This window comes from Typopeltis vanoorti, chromosome 21, assembly GCF_054136105.1.
Source record: "Typopeltis vanoorti isolate ZY-2024b chromosome 21, IOZ_Tvanoo_1.0, whole genome shotgun sequence".
Classification (NCBI taxonomy): Eukaryota; Metazoa; Arthropoda; class Arachnida; order Uropygi; family Thelyphonidae; genus Typopeltis; species Typopeltis vanoorti.
Window position 1 is genome coordinate 20,806,519 of NC_143569.1, and position 23,327 is coordinate 20,829,845.

The following is a 23,327-nucleotide window of genomic DNA, read 5'->3' on the forward strand; positions in this document are numbered from 1 at the left end:
ATATAGGTGATGAATAAGATATTGTGCATCCCTGTCTTACCCCTGATTTTATATCAAACCATCTTCCCATATTTCCTTCAATTCTAACTGCTGACAACTTAAATATAGATGATGTATTGCACTGTATAATGTTCCATTTACTCCATATAATTGTAGTGTTCTGAAGAGCTTTTTCTGGGACACCTATGCCTTTTCTAGATCTACAAAACTTAAGTACAGATCCTTGTCATATTCTCACGAATGCATACTTAAATCGTAGCTGTATCACTTAGTAGAGAAATTCTTCTGTAATTCCCACATTCAGCTTTATTCCCTTTTTTATAGATAGATACTATAAGAGCTCTATTCAGATCATTGGGAATTCGACTTTCTGTCCAGGCCCTCTGAATTGTACACTGTACCTACCGCAAAACTTTTATACTTCCATACTTTTTTAAAGTTCCAGATGTAACTAATTATATGAGATACGAGACATTTCGGTTTGCAGCTATATAACGTTATATTTCTCCCTGGTTGTGTGCACGGGCACGAATAGATTATGATTATTTTTTCCCTGTACATCTCTATATTCACTTATACGAATTTCTCATGAGCTTCCATCTGTTCTGCATAACAAATTCCACAAGCACAGTATGTATTGTCATTTCCTGTCTACTTTAATGGCTTATGAGGTGGCTAAAGTAATTTTATAAAATAGCTCGTACATTGTTTAGAGAGATGAAGGCAACTTATACTGTGTTGTTTCAAGATTAGATTATTCTGTCGATCACCTTTTTGTATAAGAAAGTGAGAGTATACAATACGCTTACTGTCATTAACATGTTATAATATACACTTAGAGAGGCATCCAGTAGTTAAGAAAATTCATAAATGCAGAGATGCTATCTTTTATTACTTTACATTAAAAAAAAAATGAATATCACGCAGGAAAATTCAGGTTTTGAAATAAAATAGCATAAAAATAGTACAAATCTTAATTTGTATAAACAAAGTATCCGTCACTCTACGATCATCAAGGCTCATCATTAATATTAAAGAAGCCAGGAGTTCACAGCATCCACTGTGCCTAGCGGACCTTGAATATTTTTTAGTTGGCAGTAAAACCAAAATGTCTTATATCTGATAAGTTACTCCGGAAGTTCAGAGAAGCGTAGGAAATGATTCTCTTATCCACGTGGTACAGTAAGAATTAAAGTTTAACAGTCAGCAGTCTGTAGTTTTTTTTAACAGCTTAACTTGAGATGAAAGACAACACATCAGCCAGATCAACATGATGCTTGTGTTTGATTAAGTACATACCGTATTTTTCTGTGTATAAGACGAACCCTAATTTTTCGAACCCAAAATTAAGAAATCAATATTTTAAACATAAAACAGAACACATTTGACATTTTTTAAAATATTCAAAGTATATTTAGTAATTAGGTAATATTTTTAAGATACATACTAAGAAATTATGCATAGTTCCAGACATATCACTTTCTTCAACCTCTACTGCATCACTGCTGCCTTCTGAGTCACGGTCTATATAAATGAGATCATCCTCATTTCCATCCATGGCATTGCTGATTCCACATTTCTTGAAGAACTTCATGAAGGCATTTTATGGGCTAACTTGGTTTGTGTTCTCATGGCCAACTTTTCTCTCCTCAAGAAGTTGAAGCACCATTTTGCCTTTCCTGTGAAATCAACAATGTTAATTTTTCTTGCAAATCTTTTTGTTTCATATTGAATAAGCTTGGTTGACACACATATCCCACTCTGGCGCTGCTCCATAATCCAAATCTTAAGCCTCTGTTCCAAGTTTGGCCATTTTACTGGTTTTCTTCTTAAGGCCCTCTTCTTTTTTTGACATCTTGAATACTTGTTCTTCCTGTTTTCTCCACTGTCTAATCATACACTCAGTAGGAGGAGGTACAAACTGTCTCTCTGAAGCTTTATTTTCATGTTCTTTGGCGTAATTGACGACTTTTAAGTTGAATTTTGAAGAATATAGCAATCGTTTTTTTTTATAATTTTTTTTTTATTTATTTTTATTTTCGGACATTTTTATGGGCTAGTGCTCGAAATATTGTTAATGCATTAACTTACCCCGCCAACGAGTTGCAGAACGTGTGAATGCTTACAGAGTTCTGATTGGTTTATTCAGAATCAGCCGTAAATGAAGTCAGTCGATTGAGTTAACAAAAGCAGTGATTGGCGGAAGCCTGTTCACGGAGACAAGGTACCGGCACTTTAGCCACGGCAACCGCCGGTCTCTCAACCTCTTATCCCCGTGTATAAGACGACCCCCAATTTTTGGTCTAAAAATTTTAGAAAAAAGTATTGTCTTATACTTGGAAAAATACGGTATATATATGAAGTCTGTGTTTTTACCTAAACCTCTCTGAAACAATTTTTGAATGATGAATTTAATGTTCTCTGTATCCAACATATTTTAAGCAGATTTTTTTTTACATTATCTTTATCTTGCGGAAGCAAACCATTCATGATTACAACGGCATAATTCTTTAGAGCTTGCACAATGGTTTTAATAGGGAATTAATTCATTGTTGCTAAGTGTAAAGTCATACTCCTTGGCTAGAGCAGATGGAACAAGGTGTAGTGTGTTGGGGGGGGGGATCTGGGGGTGGTAGTGAGTAGAGGATCATTGGATTCACTGCAAAAATTTTAAATTTACTCATAAAATTGGTGACATAATGCGAAGGATACTAACATAAGGAGGTGGCAATGCTGCTATACAAAGGACTAGTCAAGCCATATCTGTATTTCTGTGCGCAGGCCTTGGATATCCAAGTGATAAGGAAATAGAGTCGAAAAGCGAGTCATTAAAATTGTCTGGAGACTGTGGAATGTCACTGCGCAAGGTCGTACAGAGAGAAATTGCCCAACAGAGACTGCCAAGAAGGAATGGTGTCATAATATATTTTATTTCCTTTGTGTGCAGTTTATTTAGTAATATCAAATATAGTCTGTTGTGACAAGAACTCTTTATTTCATTACAATAAGCATTTTCTTGTTCGAAGTTGTTTAAATACTACGTCTTCTAATGTATATAGATATTTGTCTTGAATTACAAATAGATTATTAGTTGATAATTAAAGTTAACATGACACTCCTGCCCCCTCCGATATTCTTACGGTTTACTCTGTGCATGTGTATCATACGTCACCGAGTTAATTTTCGATGTTTACTTTGCGCAATGGATTGATTTTTCCATTCTTTCTTAATTTGACATAAATAAATTTTGGTATAAGCCTCTATGAATAATACTAAATAATGATAAACACTTCAATGGAATAGAAATAAGTCGTATACATGAGCTCCGCAGTAGTGCAGTTTAGGGAAAAAAAAAAAGACATTGCACCCCTCGATTGGCAAAGATCCGAGTTCAATTCCCGTCATGACGAAAGAAATCTTAATTTGGGCTCTTTCAGTTGAAAGTGAGTTAACCGATCTTTTATATGGAGGTGGAAGGTCATTTTTGGAAACTGTGGTTTTTCATCCCTATACAGGCAAATTGTCCATTGAACACACTCAGTAAATAAAAATGCTATTGTGGGAGGGAGAAGAAGATTACGGTGTATACCGTGGATTGTGTATGTGGAATAAGAGGTGTTGTCACGTTATAATAATGGTATACTGTCATTTTTTTTGCATTTTACAATACACTGTGCAGATGTAATATTTGTCTCAATGACATTAATACATCAGAAGTATGAACGCTTGCAATTATTAAACTGACGTCAGTTAATTGTCAAAAATATTTAAAAAAAGTAATATCTTAAACGTTGTTTCATTTCCCAAAGAGAGGAGGCATTTTTCTAGCCATGACTTCCAGTAAATAAACCAGCATGTAGTTGATAAAGATATTGTATTTATTGAATTAAGTTATTGAGATATAAATGGTGATAAGAACGTGGCGGGTCGTGGCTTGAAATCGTGGCGGTGCTGCAAGTTTCGAAATATACATACACACTGTCAGTACAGTGTATACGTGTTTGAATAAAATATCAAAATTATGGTAAAATTAAACATGAAAAAATATTGTTTATTATCGATAAAATGATACAGTTCGGTATAATTCAAAATTACTTAAAAATAAAATCCATTATCATAACCCCAATAATGTTCTAAAATAAAAGCTATAACAAATGTTATGTCTTTAATTGTAATGTCCAAATATTTAAAAGAGACGAAGTGAACACGATAAGTACTATGAACACTCTGCTATTGGCACAAACTGCATATAAATAACAGTTGAACTGCGCAACAGACAGTGCCGCATTACGCTAATAGCTATCTATTGGACGTGCATTGTGGTAAACACAGTGCTGCTAGCATCCTTCGCCCTCCTAAGTGCTACAAGATGGATTTTTATTATTATTTTATACAAAATAAGAGAATTGTATAGGATGTTGATGATAAAATTAAATATTACAAGCAAATATAAATATATTTATATATCGAGAAAATTTGGGAGTGCTTCAGTTCCGTAGTGCCTATGCACGAGCCGCCCCCGGATAAGAAGTTAATTACAGCAATCACTAAAACGTTTCCTCCCCCTCCCCCCTTCCTTTAGGAAGGGAAGACACTTTTTAGTGAAGTAAGCAACTCCGTTGGGCTTACTTCTATTTCAAAAAAAAAAAAAAACTGCTTATGCTATTAATGTATGTGATAAGTGTTCAGAATGTACCCGAAGTGGATGTATATTTCGATGCGTACTTGATATTATTACAGCGCAGAACATGGCTGTGCATGTTTAGATAAATTAAACCAGTGGTCGCTGTATACCACTATTGTGAACCAATAACGCTTGAGAACGTATTTCGCGATGGTTATTATCATGTCTGATAGCCAGCACCTAGTGACGTGTTTCTATTACTATTTATTTTTTAATCCCAAATGTAATGAAAATATGATTTATTGAAATAAGTATGAGATGATGCTATGGAAGTATTAGCGGATCCATTACTTTTCTCAGTTCATCTAACTTTTTTTTTTCCCTTCCAAAAGAAAAACGCCTTTAGCACAATAATCTCATTACTGGAATGAATTCCTGACGCGTTTTGTGTTCCTGAGGTTAAAATTTTCGAAACAACAGATTTGTGGACATCGAGGTCATTAAATAAGATACATAAAAATAACCTTGCGCAGTAATCATGCTTCCACCAGATTTCACTGCCTTATAGGCAATTCGTCATCTCTAAAGCGTTGGCAAGAATATTGTATGCGGTAGACTTCCACAAGATACACATTACACTTGCGGCCCGACCCTTCGCTAAGTAGTTTCACTAACTTAAGAATCGTTTGCATCAAAGTCACTGGTTAGGAAACACTCTGGTTTTATGAAGAGTTGCATGACCATGAAACATCTTCCCCACCTCTAATATCGTCTTTTCGATATCCATCTGAGCTCCGCAAACGTGATCGTGCAGTTTTGTTATCATGCCACTTTTCAGTTGACACAAGTATGGGATCCGGAAGCTTGATAACATTTTTCTCTTTCTTTTGCTAGTGTATAACGTTTTCCAGTCTTAGTCGATGTTCAATGCCTCTCCTGCATTAATGGCGTCTTACTAAATACTGACGAATCGTTTTCACTGCTTTTCCTTGATTTAAAAAAAATAATAATAATCAGCTAACGCCTTTTTATTCCCGTATACGGGAGTAGGCGAGGCCATTTAGACCTATCTAACTTTGATTTATCAACTTAAAATTGCCTCGGTGTCTGCAGACCATCCCCCCCCCCCACCCATACAATTCAAGTTTATTAAAAAAAAAAAAAAGAACAAAAGTCTATAACCAAGAAAATCAGTGACAAAGTATCACTCATAGGTTCGTTCCAACATTTAATATCTGAATTGCTATGCTCTGCAGTACTATTCCTGAAACGCAAAAGAAAGAGGGAAGAGTAGGGAGTCAATACCTGAGTGGGAGCCCCCTTTCAAGGCTAGCCTGCCATGATTTAGCCTTCTCTGCCCAGGGGTTCATAGGACTCCATCCCCTCTAAGAACATTACATTATTCATTGGATTACTTGCTGGTTCTGAAGTTACTAAAGGTAAACAAATGAAGTGTCAGAAAAATTAGAATTCTGTCATTTCTTGTCGTGCACCAATACTATATGAACTGAGAGTTTTCCGAAATCGATTGTTATAAAGGCAGAAATTTAGAGATAGAAGCTGTGGAAGGCTCTGATTATCATGGAATATAACTTGGTTGCTGGATTTTGTGCGTTCTGTTTCCGCTCCATAAAAAAAAAAAAAAATACTAGTGGTGGTCGGTAGATGGCGTTGGTGGTAGTAGTAGTGATTGGCAGATTAAATGATGGTATATATTGGTATATTTTGTCAACTAATGCGAAATCAGATACCTCTTATTAGAGGACAGTAGTTAAAGAAGTGATTGTTTGTTTGTTTCAAGCCGCCATATATGGAGCAAATTGGGATGTCTGTCTGTCTGTAATTTACAGTATGTTATCTACTTCACTGGTGAATTCCCGTGTGCTACCCACCAGGACAAGTCTTGCTTGGAAGGGTAGCAGTGAAGTTTGCAGAGACTATTTGAAAAAAAAAAAAAAAAAAAAATTCGTATATGCGTATATATTCGTTGCTAAGGTGATTTTGAAATTGGAAGATTTTTGGGTACAATTGTTTAGATTTTAGAGATAAGATTTATTCCTTTGACTGATGTTAGTCTAATATATGGCATGTAGTCTGATACCTAATTCGCCTGTCGGTACATATATCACGTGAACATTGAATTTGACTATTATATTTTTTGAAATTGACGTCTCCCAATCCACTCTGTGTGTGTGTGTGTGTGTGTGTGTGTGTGTGTGCGCGCGCGCTTAATTCCTCTTTCTTCACACAGATATGAGACGGTAACAATTCTTGTACTAGAAATATCGGATCAAAGAAATATACTTATTCTGCTGTAATTCACATCAGAAAAAGCATTGACCTATTCATTGTTATTAAAACAAAAAGTTATTCACTTTTCTATCTGTGTATAATTGTTAATTTTTTAAGATACCAATTAGGTGTAGAAAATATATGCATGATCGGAAATAAATAAAATTGAAATATGTGCCTCTGTAACTCAGTCGGTATAGACGAAGCCCTTCTGGGCTCGATTCCGTCCATGACGTGAGGAACCTTTATCTAGTCTCACTCGACTAAAAGCGAGTTAGCGTCTCATACGGTGGTAGAGGGGTTTTCGTCCTTCAGAACAAGCAAACCTTACAGGAGTGTCTTATGTTCTACCGACATAAGACACTCCTGGAATAAGGATTAACCATCCTATTCCGAAGGATTTCGGTTTGAACACCTACACGGTGCAGTGTGGGTCTGCGCGTGAGCGTAAATCAGGATGTGAAGCTTGTCTCTATCTTACTTAAATAATAATACATTTTAAAAATATATTAAAATATTTTATTACTACAGTATAACAGAACTTTTTTTAAAATGTTATTTATTTAAAACACGAGGAAAGTATTCTTAATTTAACTTCTTTAAAAGAAAAAAAATAAACAAATGGAGGACAATGCGTGTCCAAAATTGTACTAAATTCTAACTGCTTTGTGACCATCGTTCAGATTCCACTTTTTCACCCGGTGCACGCAGATTTATTCCGTTTCTGTGCTCTGTAACTCATCATTTTCATACTTCGTTTACATATTTCTTTATGTGAATCCCACCCATGAAAGATTGCTTGCACATTGCTACTGAATATTTTGCCAGCCTGATTGGCTGAGTGATTGGCATATCTGCCCTCCAACCAGCAGGCTACTGGTTCGAATCCTACTGGAACATGGGTTGTCTTTTGGAAGCCTGAAGTGGCTTGAAAATGTTTCATGTTTGGTCTCTAGAACAGGGTTTCCAGACCAGGTAAAAAATAATAAATGAAAAAAAATATAATAATAATAGACTAACGTCTTTTATTCCCTTATGGGGAGTAGGTGAGGCCTTTTAAACTCTATCTAGCTTTTTGGAGACTAAGTGGGCAGTTCAGTCTCCACCGGTAGCCAATCGTAGATAGCTGGCCCATGTCTGTCACTAATTAAAGCAGCCACCGGCAAAGAGACCAGCAAACAAGTGCTGCCTTCTCTTAGTACCTAACATGATATGTTACTATCTGAAATAATGTGGGTTCTATGGTCGATTTCTTGAGTTTATGGGATGAAAAACCCGTTTGCCTATGCCAGAGCTCAGCTAACTCGGGAACCGGTCTTAGAAACAGGAACTTAGAAGAAGTTCCTCTACTCGGCGACTAGACTCAAGCTATAAGTCTGACTTCGTGTGGCCCAGTACAGAGGATGCATGTGCCACTTCCACTAATAACAAGAATGTTATCTCACGCCAAGCAATGGTAATTATCTACCATCTATTGATCCACAGTGAAAATTTCATTGCATCAGCGTTGTAAAATAAAAAAAAGGTGCTTTGTTCCGGAGTAATCCGTTCGTTTTTATCCATTCACTGTTTTCTTTGAAATATTTCCAGTTATTTATATTCCAAAATGAAGGAAATCAGTGACTGTCATCCAAACTTGCGTTGCTTTGGAAACGTGTGGAATGTAATTTTCTCTTAAAGCACTGAATAAATGCTGTATCTTAGAACTAAATACATTCTTAATCTGCACGTGAAGTCACCTGAGGTACATTGTCAACAATTACCTATACTCCGTCATTTGATCTGTCTTATCTGTACTGTGTCAATAATTAACTCTTACCCATGTCAGCACTTCGCCTTAACATTTCGGTAACTCCAGGAAGTGTGGAATGAGAATATCTTGAGATAACGCCCTTTCTTAAGTACCTCCTTCTGGTATGTATGTTTAATGTTTCTGGGAAATCAAAAATGCACCCTTGTATCAAGACTATTGATTCTCTTACCCTGATATGAAACAGATAATTTTCGACATTAATAAGAAGTTCATCTGGTGATAGTCCTTAGAAATTGACTAATTACTATCAGCATGCGGAGTTACCTATAGTCTACAAACTGTAGCCTACTTTAGACTGCTGAGATATTTCAGCCAGACAACAAATTGTTTTCGAAAATACTGTTTGAGTGGCAAGAATATTTTTCGTGAGTATTTTACCAAAGAATTCTACAATTAAATAATATTCTCAGTTTGATTTAATGGCAATCTTTCTTTTTATTTAATAAGTGTTTTTAGTAGCAATTATATTGCAGTATTGTCTTTATCAAAACTCATTAATGAATTAATATGCTTTTATGACCAATCGTTACGATATTCATAATACATCAAAGAAAATTTATCCACAAATATTTCTCTTTAAATATCGGTCGGTTTTCGTATGTCTGAATTGTGACCCTGTACAATTCATTTTGAAGATAATGGTTACAGATGCGAGCGGTGAACTCTTTCCTCAGATTTAATAATCTTAACCGGAAGGAACTACCATATTGGAAAAATTCTGTAGTGCCAGAGGAGGAGTAAAACACTTGGTCCTAACGAAATCACTGAGGCAGCGCAACAAAATTTCTGACGGTCTCCAATAACCCATTGCAAGTTTCTTGGGGGGGGGGGTTACAAAAATTCGTACTTTTAATTTTCGTTAACTTTCGAAAACGAAAAAAGTGACTGTCTTCTTCAATCCATCCGTTCATAGGAAAGATAGTCTCTCTCCTGATTAGAGGTAATGGCTCATGAATTAATACATTCGTATGAGACTCGATAACTCCTCACAGTGGCGTTGCTAGAGCTTTTGCCGCCCCTCTCAATAGATACTAAAAATGCTATAAAAAGTCAAAACGACGTATAGGGTAAGGTTCAAAGTGGCGCCCGGAGAGGGTCGCCCTCCCCTAGCAAAGCCACTGACTCCCCAGTTGATTGAAAAGACCTGATAAAGGTTCCTCATCTCATAGAGGGATTCGAACCTAGGTCTTTCCAACCAAAGGGTTCTAGTAAAACAACTGCGGAGGCTCAAAAATGACTGTAGAACTGTCGAAACCATCTTACATCGTCGGTATAAGATGGTTTCCTGTCAGGTGACGATGATATCACCTGACAGGAAAAAATCTGAAATATCGGAAAACTGTCAGCTATTCATGTACTTTATGGATGCACCTCCTGTAATACGACACACATCAAAGCGATAGTCCATTTCTTGCCAGACTCTTTGTAACTGGTCGACAGTTACTGAATTCACTGCTACTACAATTAGATGCCGAAGTTCTTGCAATGTGGTGGGTAAGGGTGGCAAGTTAACGGTCTCCATTTTTCAATGAGATAATTACGGACATTACGGTGAGAGTGAGGCGATGTCCCATCTTGCATGAGTATGAAATCAGCAGAGTCGTCTTTGAATTATGAGGAAACAACTAGATTTGTAACATGTCGAGGTATGACATCCCAGTTTTTGTTGCCTCGGCAAAGAAAAAAGACCCATAACTTTTCCTGAGAGAAATGGCACAAATCACGTTCACTGTGGTTGAGTTTTCATGTTCAATGTTTTCAAGTGGAGATTTAGCACCCTCATATTTTCACGTTATGATGATCACTTCACCACTTTAGCGAAAGTTGATTCATCAGAGAAAAATGAGTCATGCTGCGAAGGCATTGTCATCCAACATCTTTATGCAAAAGTCTATTTTTTTTTTCTTTGTCCCCGGAATGTAGTGCCTGCATTTACTGCACCTTGTAGCCTTTCATATGCAATCGTTTCCTGAGAACACACCATACCGTTGTTTTGAGGTATTCCTAAGTCCTTGCTTGCGCGGCAAGAACAAGTTGAATTAACTGATTGGCAAGGGAGTTAAGCAGGGTTACCTATTTCTCCTCACCTGTGATATTATGTGTGTAGCATTAGGTGAGCTGAATACAGGAATTAGAATAAGTGGGAGACTCATCAGTAGTCTGAAGTACACTGATGATATTGTAATAATAAGGCAGAACTAGGACGAATCCATGACAAACTTAATGAGGTCAGTAAGAACAGAAAGCTTCAACTCAATCTCAGCAAGACATAGATTATGGTTCTCAAAGGAAATATAGACAAGGGAGCTTCTGAGAAATAAACTGTACCTTAACGACCAAAGAATTGAGAAAGTCAGCAAGTTCGAGTACCTTGGATCTATTATTAATGTTTATCCTCTGATGTCTTCTGAACATTAGGAATTGCTAAAACCACAGTCAGATACATCCTTCCAGATTTCAGGCAGGTCTCTAACTCCATAATTCGCTGTTTTTCCAACACCGACTTATTGATGTAAAACTTAGAACCTGATCTGATAAGAAAAGGATAGCCGCTTTTGTGCTGATGCGATGTTACAGAAGATCATATACTGAAAGGCAGTCAAATGAATGGGTGTGAGAAAGGATTGGTAGAACTTTAAGGCTCTTTAAAGATAATGACAAAAGAAATCCGATATGTTGGAAGCAGTACTTCTTAAAACAGTAATAGAAGGTCAAGTTCATAGGGAAAGGGGATAGACCTTTAATGATATAGAAGGATGGCGTGTCTTAAGTGACTGATCTTCAGAGAGTTGAAGCCTCCAGGAGAACCAACAACGACCGCCTGGCGAGGACTGGTGTGGCGCATCACCAAGGAACGAAGTGACCATGTGGCATCTGATGATGTCCAATGAACAGATGGATGAATTGTATATATGTAAATACAATAAATACTGTGAATGTACGATAAAACATTTTAAACTTTAAAATAAGGTAACAGTATTATTATTATTAACAGACTCCTCCAGGGAGTCAGGAACGCATCTAGGGAGGCTACATACATGCATCAGCTATGATACGTATTCTTGAATTCATTTGCACTGCTTGCACTCACAACATCCAATAGCAATCCATTCAGTCACGCACGCCTATGAGAGAAAACTCCAGCCCTCACCTCCTTCTTAGCTGCATTCATTCTCAGCTTCCAAGGATTCCCTCTTGTTGTTTCCCCATTCTCAAAAATTAAATTCCACCAACTGAAATCCTGTATGACCCTTACAAACTTCTGAAAGTCTCAATCATATTACGCCTCTTTCTCCTATTTGCAGTCTAAATCCTCAATCTGTCTTTATAATCAGTATTTCACAATCCTGATATTATTTCTAACACTCATTTGCACTCTCTCCACTGTATTAGAATCACAACAGAAACCAGAGCTGCGCACAGTAGTTCCAGTGTGGTCTTATCAAGACCTTGTAAAGAGACAAAATGACATCCTATCTTTGTGTGTAAAAGTTCGTTTCAGCATTGCAATTATCATTTCAGTTATATTTGCAATTTTTGTTACATGGTCCCTGAACTTCAACTTACTATCTACTAACACTCCAAGATCCCTAACCTCATCAGTTTCTTCATGCATAATCCCACCAATATAATACGGCATTGGATATCTATCTAATCACCTCAAACTGCAAGATTTTGCATTTACTGATATCCATTTTCCCATGCTCGCAATTCCAGCCTATTGAAATCATTCTGCGAGTACTGCATATCACAATCATTCCTGATTACCCTACCAATCTTTTGCATCATCAGGAAATAGCTATATGTCGCCTGTCAAATCCTTCCCAATATCATTAATGTACAGATTGAATAACAGTGGACTAAGCACTGATCCTTGTGGTGCACCACTAGTTGCCTTAAATCTTGCTGACTCGCATCTCCCGTATATTACTTTTTTAATATGGCAGTCAGCCATCCTCTATTCCACGCTAATATTTTATAATCCAAACCCCATATTCTCCAGTTTATGTAGAGTCTTTCATGCTGTATTCTGTCAAAAGCCTTAGCAAAATCCACAAGTATCATGCTGTATCCATTTCCCTTGTGTAGTTCAATGGTAACATTGTTATAGAATGTGAACAAGTTGCTAAAACATGACCTTCGTTTAGTAAATTCATGCTGTGCATTGAAAAGTACAGATTCACTGTCTACCCATTTCTGAATGTGAGCCGTAACCATTTTTTCTAATCTTCACCACCACTCCTGAGATATCAATTGGTCGCTAATTGGATACATAGGTCTTTGCACCACCCTTGTGCTATGGAATTATCATACATTCTTGTTTCAATTACCATAAATTCCTGTTTCAAGACGTAGATTATATAGCCTGGTCAAATGAATAACCATTTGGGCTGAACTCTACGTTCAGACGAGTTATTCTTTCATATTCATTCTTTGTATTACTTGCAGCATATAGGTAGAATTCTTGTGGGTTGTCTTTAGCTTGCAAAGTCAGCTTCTTTTCATACTCAGCTTTCCGTACAAGAGTCACAACTCTTGCTTAATAAGATTGCGCATCCATTAGATTCCTACCCTATTTATTCTTCGAACTCTCGGAACACATTCTGATATTGAATTATTTAAGTGTTTTGTAAATGCTGCCCATGCACTCTCGATATTCTTACCATCCAGTAACCGATACCATTCCGCTGAACTCGGTGTACTTCTCAGTTGGTCATAATTTTCTGCTTTGTAGTTCAGCATGTAACCTTTACTGAATGGAACATTCATAAACTTAGTCACTTTCCAAGTGAGTACCACATGATCACTGTCACCAAAAGGCAGAATTGTTATGTCTTTAACTGAAACAACCTCTGACACTATAATCAAATCTAACACTCTTTGACCTCGTTCCTTCTGTCACATGCTGCTTGAAGAAGTTGTCTCGTAACAGCTCAATAAATTCAGTTTCATTCTTCTCATGAGATTTTACTCCTACCCAATCGATAATTAAAGTCGCCTATTATGATTACTCTTTTCGCGCCCATCTCTATTGGGCGATGCATTTCTTCATTACTAGCAAACGATCCACCAGGTCTGTAACAACATCTTCTTGTTGATCTTCTTAGGTTCCACCTCACACCAGATGGTTTCAAACTCCCTGCCACGTGAAATACTGTTAGTAGTAGTAGTACTACAATCATAGGTCTCAAAACTAACTGGATTCAAGTTATCCGATACCATTAGCAGCACGCCTCCTCCTCTCCTATCATATGTATCCTTCCTAAAATTGCTTTATCCTTTACACTCCATACCAGTTAGTATGTCTGATTCTGATAGCCAGGTATCGCTAATCTGAGGTCCTAACATATTGACCAACGCAACAAACTCAATCCCTTTTTTTCTGATACTCCCAGCATTCGTGTATAGATATAATAATCTTCTTGCATGTTCTTTTGTATACTCTTGTCTACAGTCTGCATAACGTAATTGGACACTTTCCTTAGTGCTTTATACATGTAGATATCTTTGTGCACGTTTGATGGGTCCGAACCGGATGAACGCAGAGACACAAAGTCGAAATCGTTCTTTCCTCGTAATCTTTTCATGATAATGCTCATTCCCGTCATTAGCACAATTAAATAACATTGTCACTCTTACACTCATGTTCTCACCATTCCTCCTATTATAGTTTAGTTTCCCTGACTCTCTGTGTTTGGTCTCGCACCAGTTATTACACGCCTGATACTAAACTCATTCAGATATAAGCCGACCCTGTTATACAAATCTAATCTTTCCTCAATCTCACTCCACACATCCAAAAACTCTCATCCATTCCTTCTACATAGTCTACGCATCGAGTCGTTTGCCATCATAGATCTTCTTAATTCATTTTTATCATAACGAGGTAATTTACTTACTATTTTCCTTTGTCACTCTTGCCTCTTCCAAAACCCTTTCATGTCCTGTCTCATACTGAACTAATCACTAGTTAAATCGTTAGTATCTACTACAGTTATGATCTCGTTTACTTTTCTTTTCTGTTTTTGAATTTTTGCTCCTGGAAAACTCAAAGTTATAACCCGCTCATCAACAGCATGTTTTATGATAGAGCCGCCATACCAAATAACTTCCTTTTCACAAAGAACGTTACTTACTGACTTACCTGATTCCGTGCTTTGGTGTTTGTTATTTTGCTACTTAATTTTCTTTTCCTGTGTTCATTCATACGCCTCTCGAGTTTCTGTAATTCCCACGTCGTCTCTCTCTGATAATTTGCTTTAAAATGTCGCTATTTTGGAGGTGAATTCATTTTCAGTTATCTCCTCAATATCCCCAATAACCTCCTTAGCAGGGCAAGCCTTCTTGTTCTGGACTTCGCTGCTCTTCTTAGCGTTGAGTTTCTTGCAATAATAAATATAGAGTAGTTTAAAATAGCTCCAAAAACTCGCAAGAAACATGCCGCTAAGAAGAGAAACAAAGTCCAGAACAAGAAGGCTTGCCCCGCTAAAGAGATTTCTTTATATCTTTATTGGTCTTCAAAAATATGTTATAAAACACTAAATACACTAAAAGATGAAAATCTATTCTAATCTACTCTATAATATAAAATGATAAGCCATTTTTTTGTAACGTTTTTTATCAAGTTATTTGAAACGTTTTGAAACTCAAGGCTACCCTGAGTGTCGAGTCTTCAAAATTCGAGTCATCAGAATTCAAGGAGAACAGGCTTACCAGTCCGGAACTCGGGGGGGGGGGGATCCGGGGGGAAGGGGGAGGAAACCCCCTTTCGAGTCATCAGAATTGAAGGAGAACCGGCCTACTAGTCCGGAACTCGGAGGGGGGGGGCACGGTAGGCGTCAGGGGGAGGATACCCCCTAGTATACTACAAAATAGTTATTTTTCTAAGGGAAAATCAGATAAAAATTACCAATTTTACACGAGCCCTAAATTCACCGACCAATCACAATGTAGCCTCGAACCCAATGTTAATTTTAATTAATTGGTGGCTTAAAACTATAAAATATGAATACAACAAACCAGAATTTCACCTTTTATAAGTAACATTTTTTTTACTTTTAATTGGTAAATATCAGCTCTATAAAACGTTAAAATGCATCTACATTATCAACGCTGCATATCATCATGTACTATTCTGCTACTCGTGTTAATGTCTTGACTGCTTTATAACTATTCTCGAAGACCAATAAAGATATTATTAAAATTATTATTATTAAACTTTGCATTGCCTCGTGATAACATATATGTTCGATTGCAATCATCGACTAGAGCTTTTGGTTAATTCGAGTTAGTTGATCTTCCGGAGGAAGCCGACCGCAAAACACACTTTGGTATAAACAAGTAAATACATTTTTTAATGGACGTATTTTAATAATATCAGCGTTTTTGGCTATGCTAATATCTGTAACTGTAGAATCTTACTCAGTAGACATGGGATTGCTGAAGTGATATCCTTATAACTTTAATTAGAATAAAGTTAGTGGCTGAACACACTTCATTTAAAATATGTTTCTCCACTAAGTTCATTTTAATGTTAGTCTCGTGATAGCGATTCTATGAAATGAATATATTCAGTATTTGTTTCGAGACATGTAATATATTTGAGGACTTTCGTTAGTTACTCATGGCGATCTACCAGGAGCATTGCACTTCGCTGAACGCAAGCGAAGTGCAAAGTTCACTGTTATCAGATTTCATTCAGTTATATGAGCACCGGGCATGATTTATAGGCTTTGGCGCTTTAGCAGAAAATTCCAGTGTCGTATTTTAAATTTCACGTAGGTTTTTTAATTTTTTTCGATGTAATTTTATAATTATCTGTTTGGTATAATAATAGTTGGCTTTATTTTAACTCTGATATAAATTTTTTGAATTTAAACTGAGGTAAATTCTGATTTAGTTTCCAGACATACTCGCAATTGTAAACTAAAGTACGTATGATGCTGGAAGACCGTTAAGTCTGAAACAAGATTAAAGTTGAGACGGTATCCATATCACATCCTACAAGTGTCATTGGCCGAGAAAGAGCACTTCAGCATTTAACAAAACATTTGTCCTTGATTTTTTAAATGAAATCGCTGTTAACAGACTTCTCAATATAGCGTTTAAAACGTTGTTTTAAATTTATTAAACGGTAATAATTTCTTTCTTTCTTTCTTTTTTTTTTCCAGCCATGGCTACTCTACCACATATTTTGAGTGTGGCACTTTTGCTGATGAAGCTATCGGTAAGTGGTATTATTGGCTATTTTGTCAATATCAAGATTTTGCTCGCTTTGGATACGTGTGATTGTATATTAATATTATTCATTCCATGCTATGTAAGTGACTTCAGATTAAAATATGTTTTTACTCATTGATTTAAAATTATATTATTATAATAACTGTAATTTCTCTCCTCCCCCCCCCCTTCAACAGAAGGGGGGAAGGAGTTTTTTTTTAGAAAATCACCATTTTGTTAAAGAATTTTTTGGATGTTTTAATATATCCAATACACGTCGGATACATTTATATATACAACTGCTGATATATATAAATATATCAGCAGTTGACTGATCTATTCTTCTTGGTAATGTGTTCATCTTATTTTTAAAAAAGCCGATTTATTACCTGAAATGCTGTAAATATATCGTTACTCAGCAAAATAAAGGAAGTTAATATCATCCTATTTACTTTAAGACGATCTGAAAAATTGCTACAAAGTAGCTTGAGTGTCATTCAGGTCCAAACTAGAATTTCTATGATATACCTTGTAAGAGCTGATGAGCTGTGATGAGGAGCTTTCATAGTTTTCCATTGATGGGGAAGGCAGACGTCGATATTATTTGTAAAATGCAGCGTAGATTTTTTTTTTTTTTTTAATTTTAATTAAAGCTCATTTTATGGCTGAAATGGACTGTTTCCTTCATCCATAATCGCTTTATGTAATTATTGTCGAGGTAACTTGATTTTCCCCTTTACTCTGTTTCTCCCCCCCCCCCCCGCCCTCTTTTTTTTTTTTTCTTTTTCCGTTTGTTTTTAGTGTATTGCTTCCTGTTCAAGGGGGGGGGGAAGAGCGCATGGATGGACGAAAAGCGTGTGGTAATTAACAAACTGCAATACTGCTACTCTTATGGCAGTTTCATTGTCTCTTGCTATTGAGGCGTTCTTACCCCCCTCCCCCCTGCTTTTTTTATGTCTTTGTTTGCCAATATAATTAGCTGTTGTAGTTGAATTGGCGCCATTACACGGTAGGTATGCGATGTATTATTATTATATTATTATTGAGTAATGAGAAGTAATAGAGGAAAAGAGCTAGTGGTAATTGTGAGGAGAATGAATGATTTGTTTGGACAGAAGAAGAACGTGAGAAAAGATATTAGCAGGTTACTGAGGAATGCGAAAGACGACTGCATGATGATAGAGAAAGGCTGGGTGCTGATGAGTTGAGATGGCAAGCAAGATTCATGAAGTACCTTGTCAGATATGCGTGAGTTGATGAGTGAGATGCATTTGAGGAAAGGATAGAATTGTACAAAAGTGACGGATTGCATTTAACTCGATTTAGTGTGAGTCATCAGGGGATGATTAATGCTAAAACGAAGTGTAAACGGGCGATATGAACAAGAGATCAGTGAAAGTAAGAGGTGATGTGAAGAATAAGGAGCTGGAACAGGCGAGGCAGAAGTGTTTGTAAACGGAGAAAATAGCAATGTCACCGATGAGGATGAGGGACGCACAAGCAGTGGTGTAGCTGGAGCTTTTGCCACTCAGGGCGATCCCTGAGTTTGCCGCCCCTCTCAGTACACACCAAAAATACTACAAAAAGTCAAAATGACGTGTAGGGAAATAAATTAAAACACTGTTTATTTTTGAAGTAAAACTTTAATTTCAATATTCTAAAATGTTATTTTTCCTGCTTTTCGTTAGCAAAATCGTCGATGACATTGTCGAAGTCTATTTCATAGTAATGTAGGTAATTCTTAATCAATTTTATTTAGAAAAACTCCTCTCACAACTAGCAACACTTACAGCAATTGTGAAGAAAATTCGCTGTGGTATTACAATAGTTGGAACTGAGTTTCGAGACTGCATTTTAGAATTAACTGCAAAAGTTTAAAAAGGTTCAAAGTGTCGCCCGGAGCGGAACGCCTACTTCGCCCCCTCTAGCTACGCCTCTGCGCACAGGAAAGCATCTTATAAGGAGAAGAGGGTGGAAGCTAGTGAAAGGGTATATTGGGGTTAGTCAGCATAGGAATGAGATAGCCTAAGAAGTAAGGTGAGTTGTTAAGTTTATGGGATATGAGGTAAGCGGTGATAAGGGTGATTTCGCCATGATCAGGTGAGAGTAATAACACCTGAGTGGTAGCGGTATGAGTGGTTATAGATCTAAAAATGAGTTTTGTTTATTTAAGAATGCCAGGAGAATCAGAAATAAGGGAGACGAATTTTCACTAATTGAGTTTATTCGCTCCAAAAGTTTTTTGAATAAACAAAACATGGTGTGATGACGATGATATTCTGGCAGAAAGAGAAATGGAGAGTTACTGTGTTTTTTCCTGAGGATAGGAGGGATGAGAAGAAAGGGGGGGGGGTGCTGTTGATACCAGCAGAGGAATTACACCTGCAGTAAGAGGAAAATAATGGCACTGATCTTAAGGTAAGTGTCAGGAGAGATATTTAGTTGAATGTTTATACAGGGTGTCCCAAAATTCACGCAAGATTTAAATTTAGCGCCATTTGTGCGGTAAAGTATTGCCAACGAGAAAAATAAAGACAGCATGACAGCTGGCAGTTCAGGGTTATTAAAAATGGATCGCTACACGAAAGAACAACGCATTTTCATTGTTGAGCAATATTTTAAAAATAATGAAGGTTTGGCAGCTACAGTTTGCAATTTTCGTACAAAATATGGTCGGAATAGTGATTTAACTTCATCAACTGTGAAAAGATTAATTAAAAAATTCAAGGAAACTGGATCAATTAGTGATCTTATACACTCTGGCCGTCCTTCAACAAGTCGTTCAACAGAAAACATCGAAGCAGTTCGTGAGTGTGTTGCTGAGAGTCCAGGAACATCAATTCGGCACCGTGGTCTTGAATTGGGCATTTCGAGAAGCTCTCTACAGCGTATTCTCACGAAAGATTTGCATCTTTATGCATACAAAGTTCAATTGACTCAAGAACTGAAGCCTACTGACCACACAAAGCGAAGAGAGTTCGTTGAATGGATTATGGAACAACAACAAGTGGATGCTTATTTTTCGAACAAAAGCATCTTCAGCGATGAGGCTCATTTTCATCTTGATGGCTTCGTTAATCGACAAAATTGTCGCATTTGGGGTTCAGAAAATCCACGAATGATTGTTGAGAAACAAATGCATCCACAACGTGTCGCTGTTTGGTGCGGATTTTGGGCTGGAGGCATCATCGGTCCATTCTTCTTCGAAAATGTGGCTGGTAAGGCAATAACAGTTAATGGTGCTCGCTATCGCGACATGATAATCCAGTTTTTTGTGCCTAAATTGCAAGATATGGATGTGGACGACATGTGGTTTCAACAAGATGGTGCCACATATCATACAGCCCGAGAAACAATTCAATTACTGCATGAGTCATTTCCTGGTCGTGTAATTTCCCGTTTTGGTGATCAGAATTGGCCGCCCAGATCATGTGACTTAACGCCGTTGGACTTTTTTCTTTGGTTTTTTTTTTTTTTTTGAAGTCTAAGGTTTATGCCAACAAGCCTACGACCACCCACGCCTTGAAGGAGGAAATTGAGCGCTGTATCAACGAAATTTAGCCACATTTATGCAAAACGGTCATGGAAAATTTCGACAAAAGAGTGCGTATGTGTCAGCAAAGCCGTGGAGGCCATTTACCCGATATACTATTCCATGCATAACCCCATACTGTATACTTTATGAATCAATAAGAAATTACAATTTTTAATTAAAAACCTGTGTTTTCTATCAAAATTACTTCTAGCGTGAATTTTGGGACACCCTGTATAAGCTGGAAAATGTGAAGGATAGTGATGATGAACAAAAATTGTAGGCAACGTGAGTTGGTGAACAAAGAGTGATGATTATGGATGATTTTAATTGTGGTAAATTAGATTGGAGTGAAGAGATGCCATCCGGGAATAAAGAACTTGAATTCTTGTTTTTGAGAGAAATCTTAATCAGCATGTACTATGTATCAGAGATCACACAAGAATCCAGGATCGCAGATCTGATCACCAGATTAGGTGATTGTGAATGAGGTCTCATTTTTCTCCAGTTGACGAGAGTGATCATGAATTGATCATCTGGGTGGTGTCCACCTAGATGAAAACCTTCTGTGAGGAAAGGGTGTATATGGAACTACAAAGTCAGTGATTATGAAAAGATTCGGAGATAGGTTCGTATTGTTGCATGGAATGAGGGTTAAGCCAGAAAGGAGAACTGCTTAGGTAGTGATTAAGAGCTACTGGACAGCAGTCATGTAGGAATACATTCCAAAGTTCAAAGACGAATAATTTAGATGTAAAATGAATGGGTGAAGAGGCTAAGCATGCAATCTGGAAAAGAGGGCACTGTGAAGATAGCACAAGCTAAAAACTGGTGGTAATCAGCTACATGAAGAGGACAAATAGTAGTAGGCGAGGGAGATATTCAGTTGGTAACTGCAGCAAAAGAAGTAAGAGTATAAACTAGGTAATCAAGCCAAAAAAATACCAGAGTTCTTTCGATACTTGGCAAGTAGAACAAAGAGTGATTACGATAAAAGGATATTAATAGATGAAAATGGTAGATTATTAACTTCTGTAGAGGAAAAAATCGACGTATTCTATTAGCAGTTCCACTCTACAGAGGTGGTAATAAGGATGAGGCTACAAATTATAGACTAATCTGTATGTCTGGAGTATGATTAGGGTGTGGAGAGATTGATAAGACTTAGGATTTAGAAATGAGTTGATAAGTAGCAGTGGTTTCTATTATGGTCAGTATGAGTTTAAGGGAGGTCACGTTTTACAAATTTACTTAAGTACTACAACAAGGCGGTGAATACATTGCACAAGGTAAGGCTTCATCCATATGTTCACTGGGCATCCACAGATGCTGTATGGTCACTCCGATGCTCGGTGATGTGCCACACCAGGCCTCGCCACATAGTCCTGTTGTATGCTTTTCTGGATGCTTCAACCTCTGAAGATCAGTCACTCCACACACACATTTGATAGATTGCCGCACGACAAGTTGGTAACTAAACTGTACCAGATGGGGTTAGATAATGAATTGAATAGTTAATTGCCTGCCAGACGGACATTGACAAGTTGCGTGTGGCGATGCAATATCCCGAAAGAAGAAAGTCACTCACTAGTAGTGTGCTGTACCGATCAGTGTTGGAACCATCGTTATTTATCGTGTATATTAATGATATTGGGATGTGTTTAACAAGAGATATGCAGATGGTGCAAAGTTGGGAAGAACAGTGAAGAGTTAAGCAGATATGGTCCTACAGGAGGATCTAAATAGACTGTATAAGTGATCAAGCGAGTGGAGCATACTCCGTTAAGTATGCCTAAGTGTTTTAAAGTTTCGTAGTCAGCTCTCAGCTGTGACTATAAATGGAAGATTTTTTTCACTTGTTTATAAAATAAATTATAGTTGATAAGAAATTCTTCTTTCAATTCTTAAGCAGGTGTAGCAAACAGAGTTCCGAATGAAATAACCTACAGAAAGCCTGCTTGTATATAGAGGCTGTTGATTTCATCGCAATTGCCATAGTATTCCAATACAAAACACGCTTTCTTTGGAACTTGTATATTACTAAGCATTGCGGGACCTGTCACCACCCAAACTAGTTTCGACATATATCGACTTGTTAGTAAAAGACAGACCCAGAAAGATACTAATGTTGAATCATAGCAGAAGTAATCTTTCAGATCCATTTTCGATATACTTGATGGTTCTGGAATAAAACATTTCTCAAAGCAAGGGCTCAGTTTTGAGAATCTTCCTTTCATTGCAGTTTATAGTTACAGAATAAAGATTTTTTTTTTTTTTTTTAATCTGTTGGTTATTTGCCTGTTTTAAGAAACACCACGATTCTGCTTTTCCTCCAGATTGCTGTCAATGAAAGTGTTCCAAGACAGTAGTTAAACGGACATAAAATATAATGTTGACACTTGCGTCAAAATGTAATAGTTTTTCATTGCACAAGGTCATCTCCTGCACTTCAATTTTAGGAAATTCATACCTATGTTAAGTTCTGTTATATCAAAAGGTGAGCTAAATTGTCTGTCTCAGTTGGACTTTCTTTTTCTTCTTCTTTTTTTTTAATTAAAGATGGAACTCTGATCAACAGCGACGTCAAAAATGACATCTTTTCCCCCCCCCTGTATTTAATAAAACGTATAATCCAGTGCCTCATTTTTTTTTTCATCCACTTGTCACGCCTGGTGATAATATGCCATTGCAATGGTCAGATTATTACTAGCTGACATGGTGTCCTCAAGAGACACCATATCAGATTATTTAATATAATGTTTGATATTTTTATATAATTTACTTTAGTTCATATAGTATTGACCCAGTTCCGTTAGCATATTATGCTCCACACCCTCTTCGCATAT

The 23,327-nt window shown here is 37.0% G+C and overlaps 1 protein-coding gene across 5 annotated transcripts in view; it reads left to right on the plus strand.

Annotated features, from left to right (window-relative positions):
* The window catches only part of LOC150094665 (NPC intracellular cholesterol transporter 1-like), a 537,686-nt gene that overhangs the window by 20,972 nt on the left and 493,387 nt on the right, over positions 1–23,327 (plus strand). For 3 of the 5 annotated variants that reach the window (XM_090411500.1, XM_090411501.1, XM_090411502.1), the window contains exon 2: positions 16,901–16,956. In XM_090411500.1, coding sequence (XP_090267626.1) covers positions 16,903–16,956 — 54 coding nt within the window. In that variant the 5' untranslated portion in view covers positions 16,901–16,902. Of the gene's footprint in view, positions 1–8,825; positions 9,095–16,900; positions 16,957–23,327 lie in introns of those variants that run through there. The other 2 variants (XM_090411498.1, XM_090411503.1) reach the window with 1 other exon arrangement.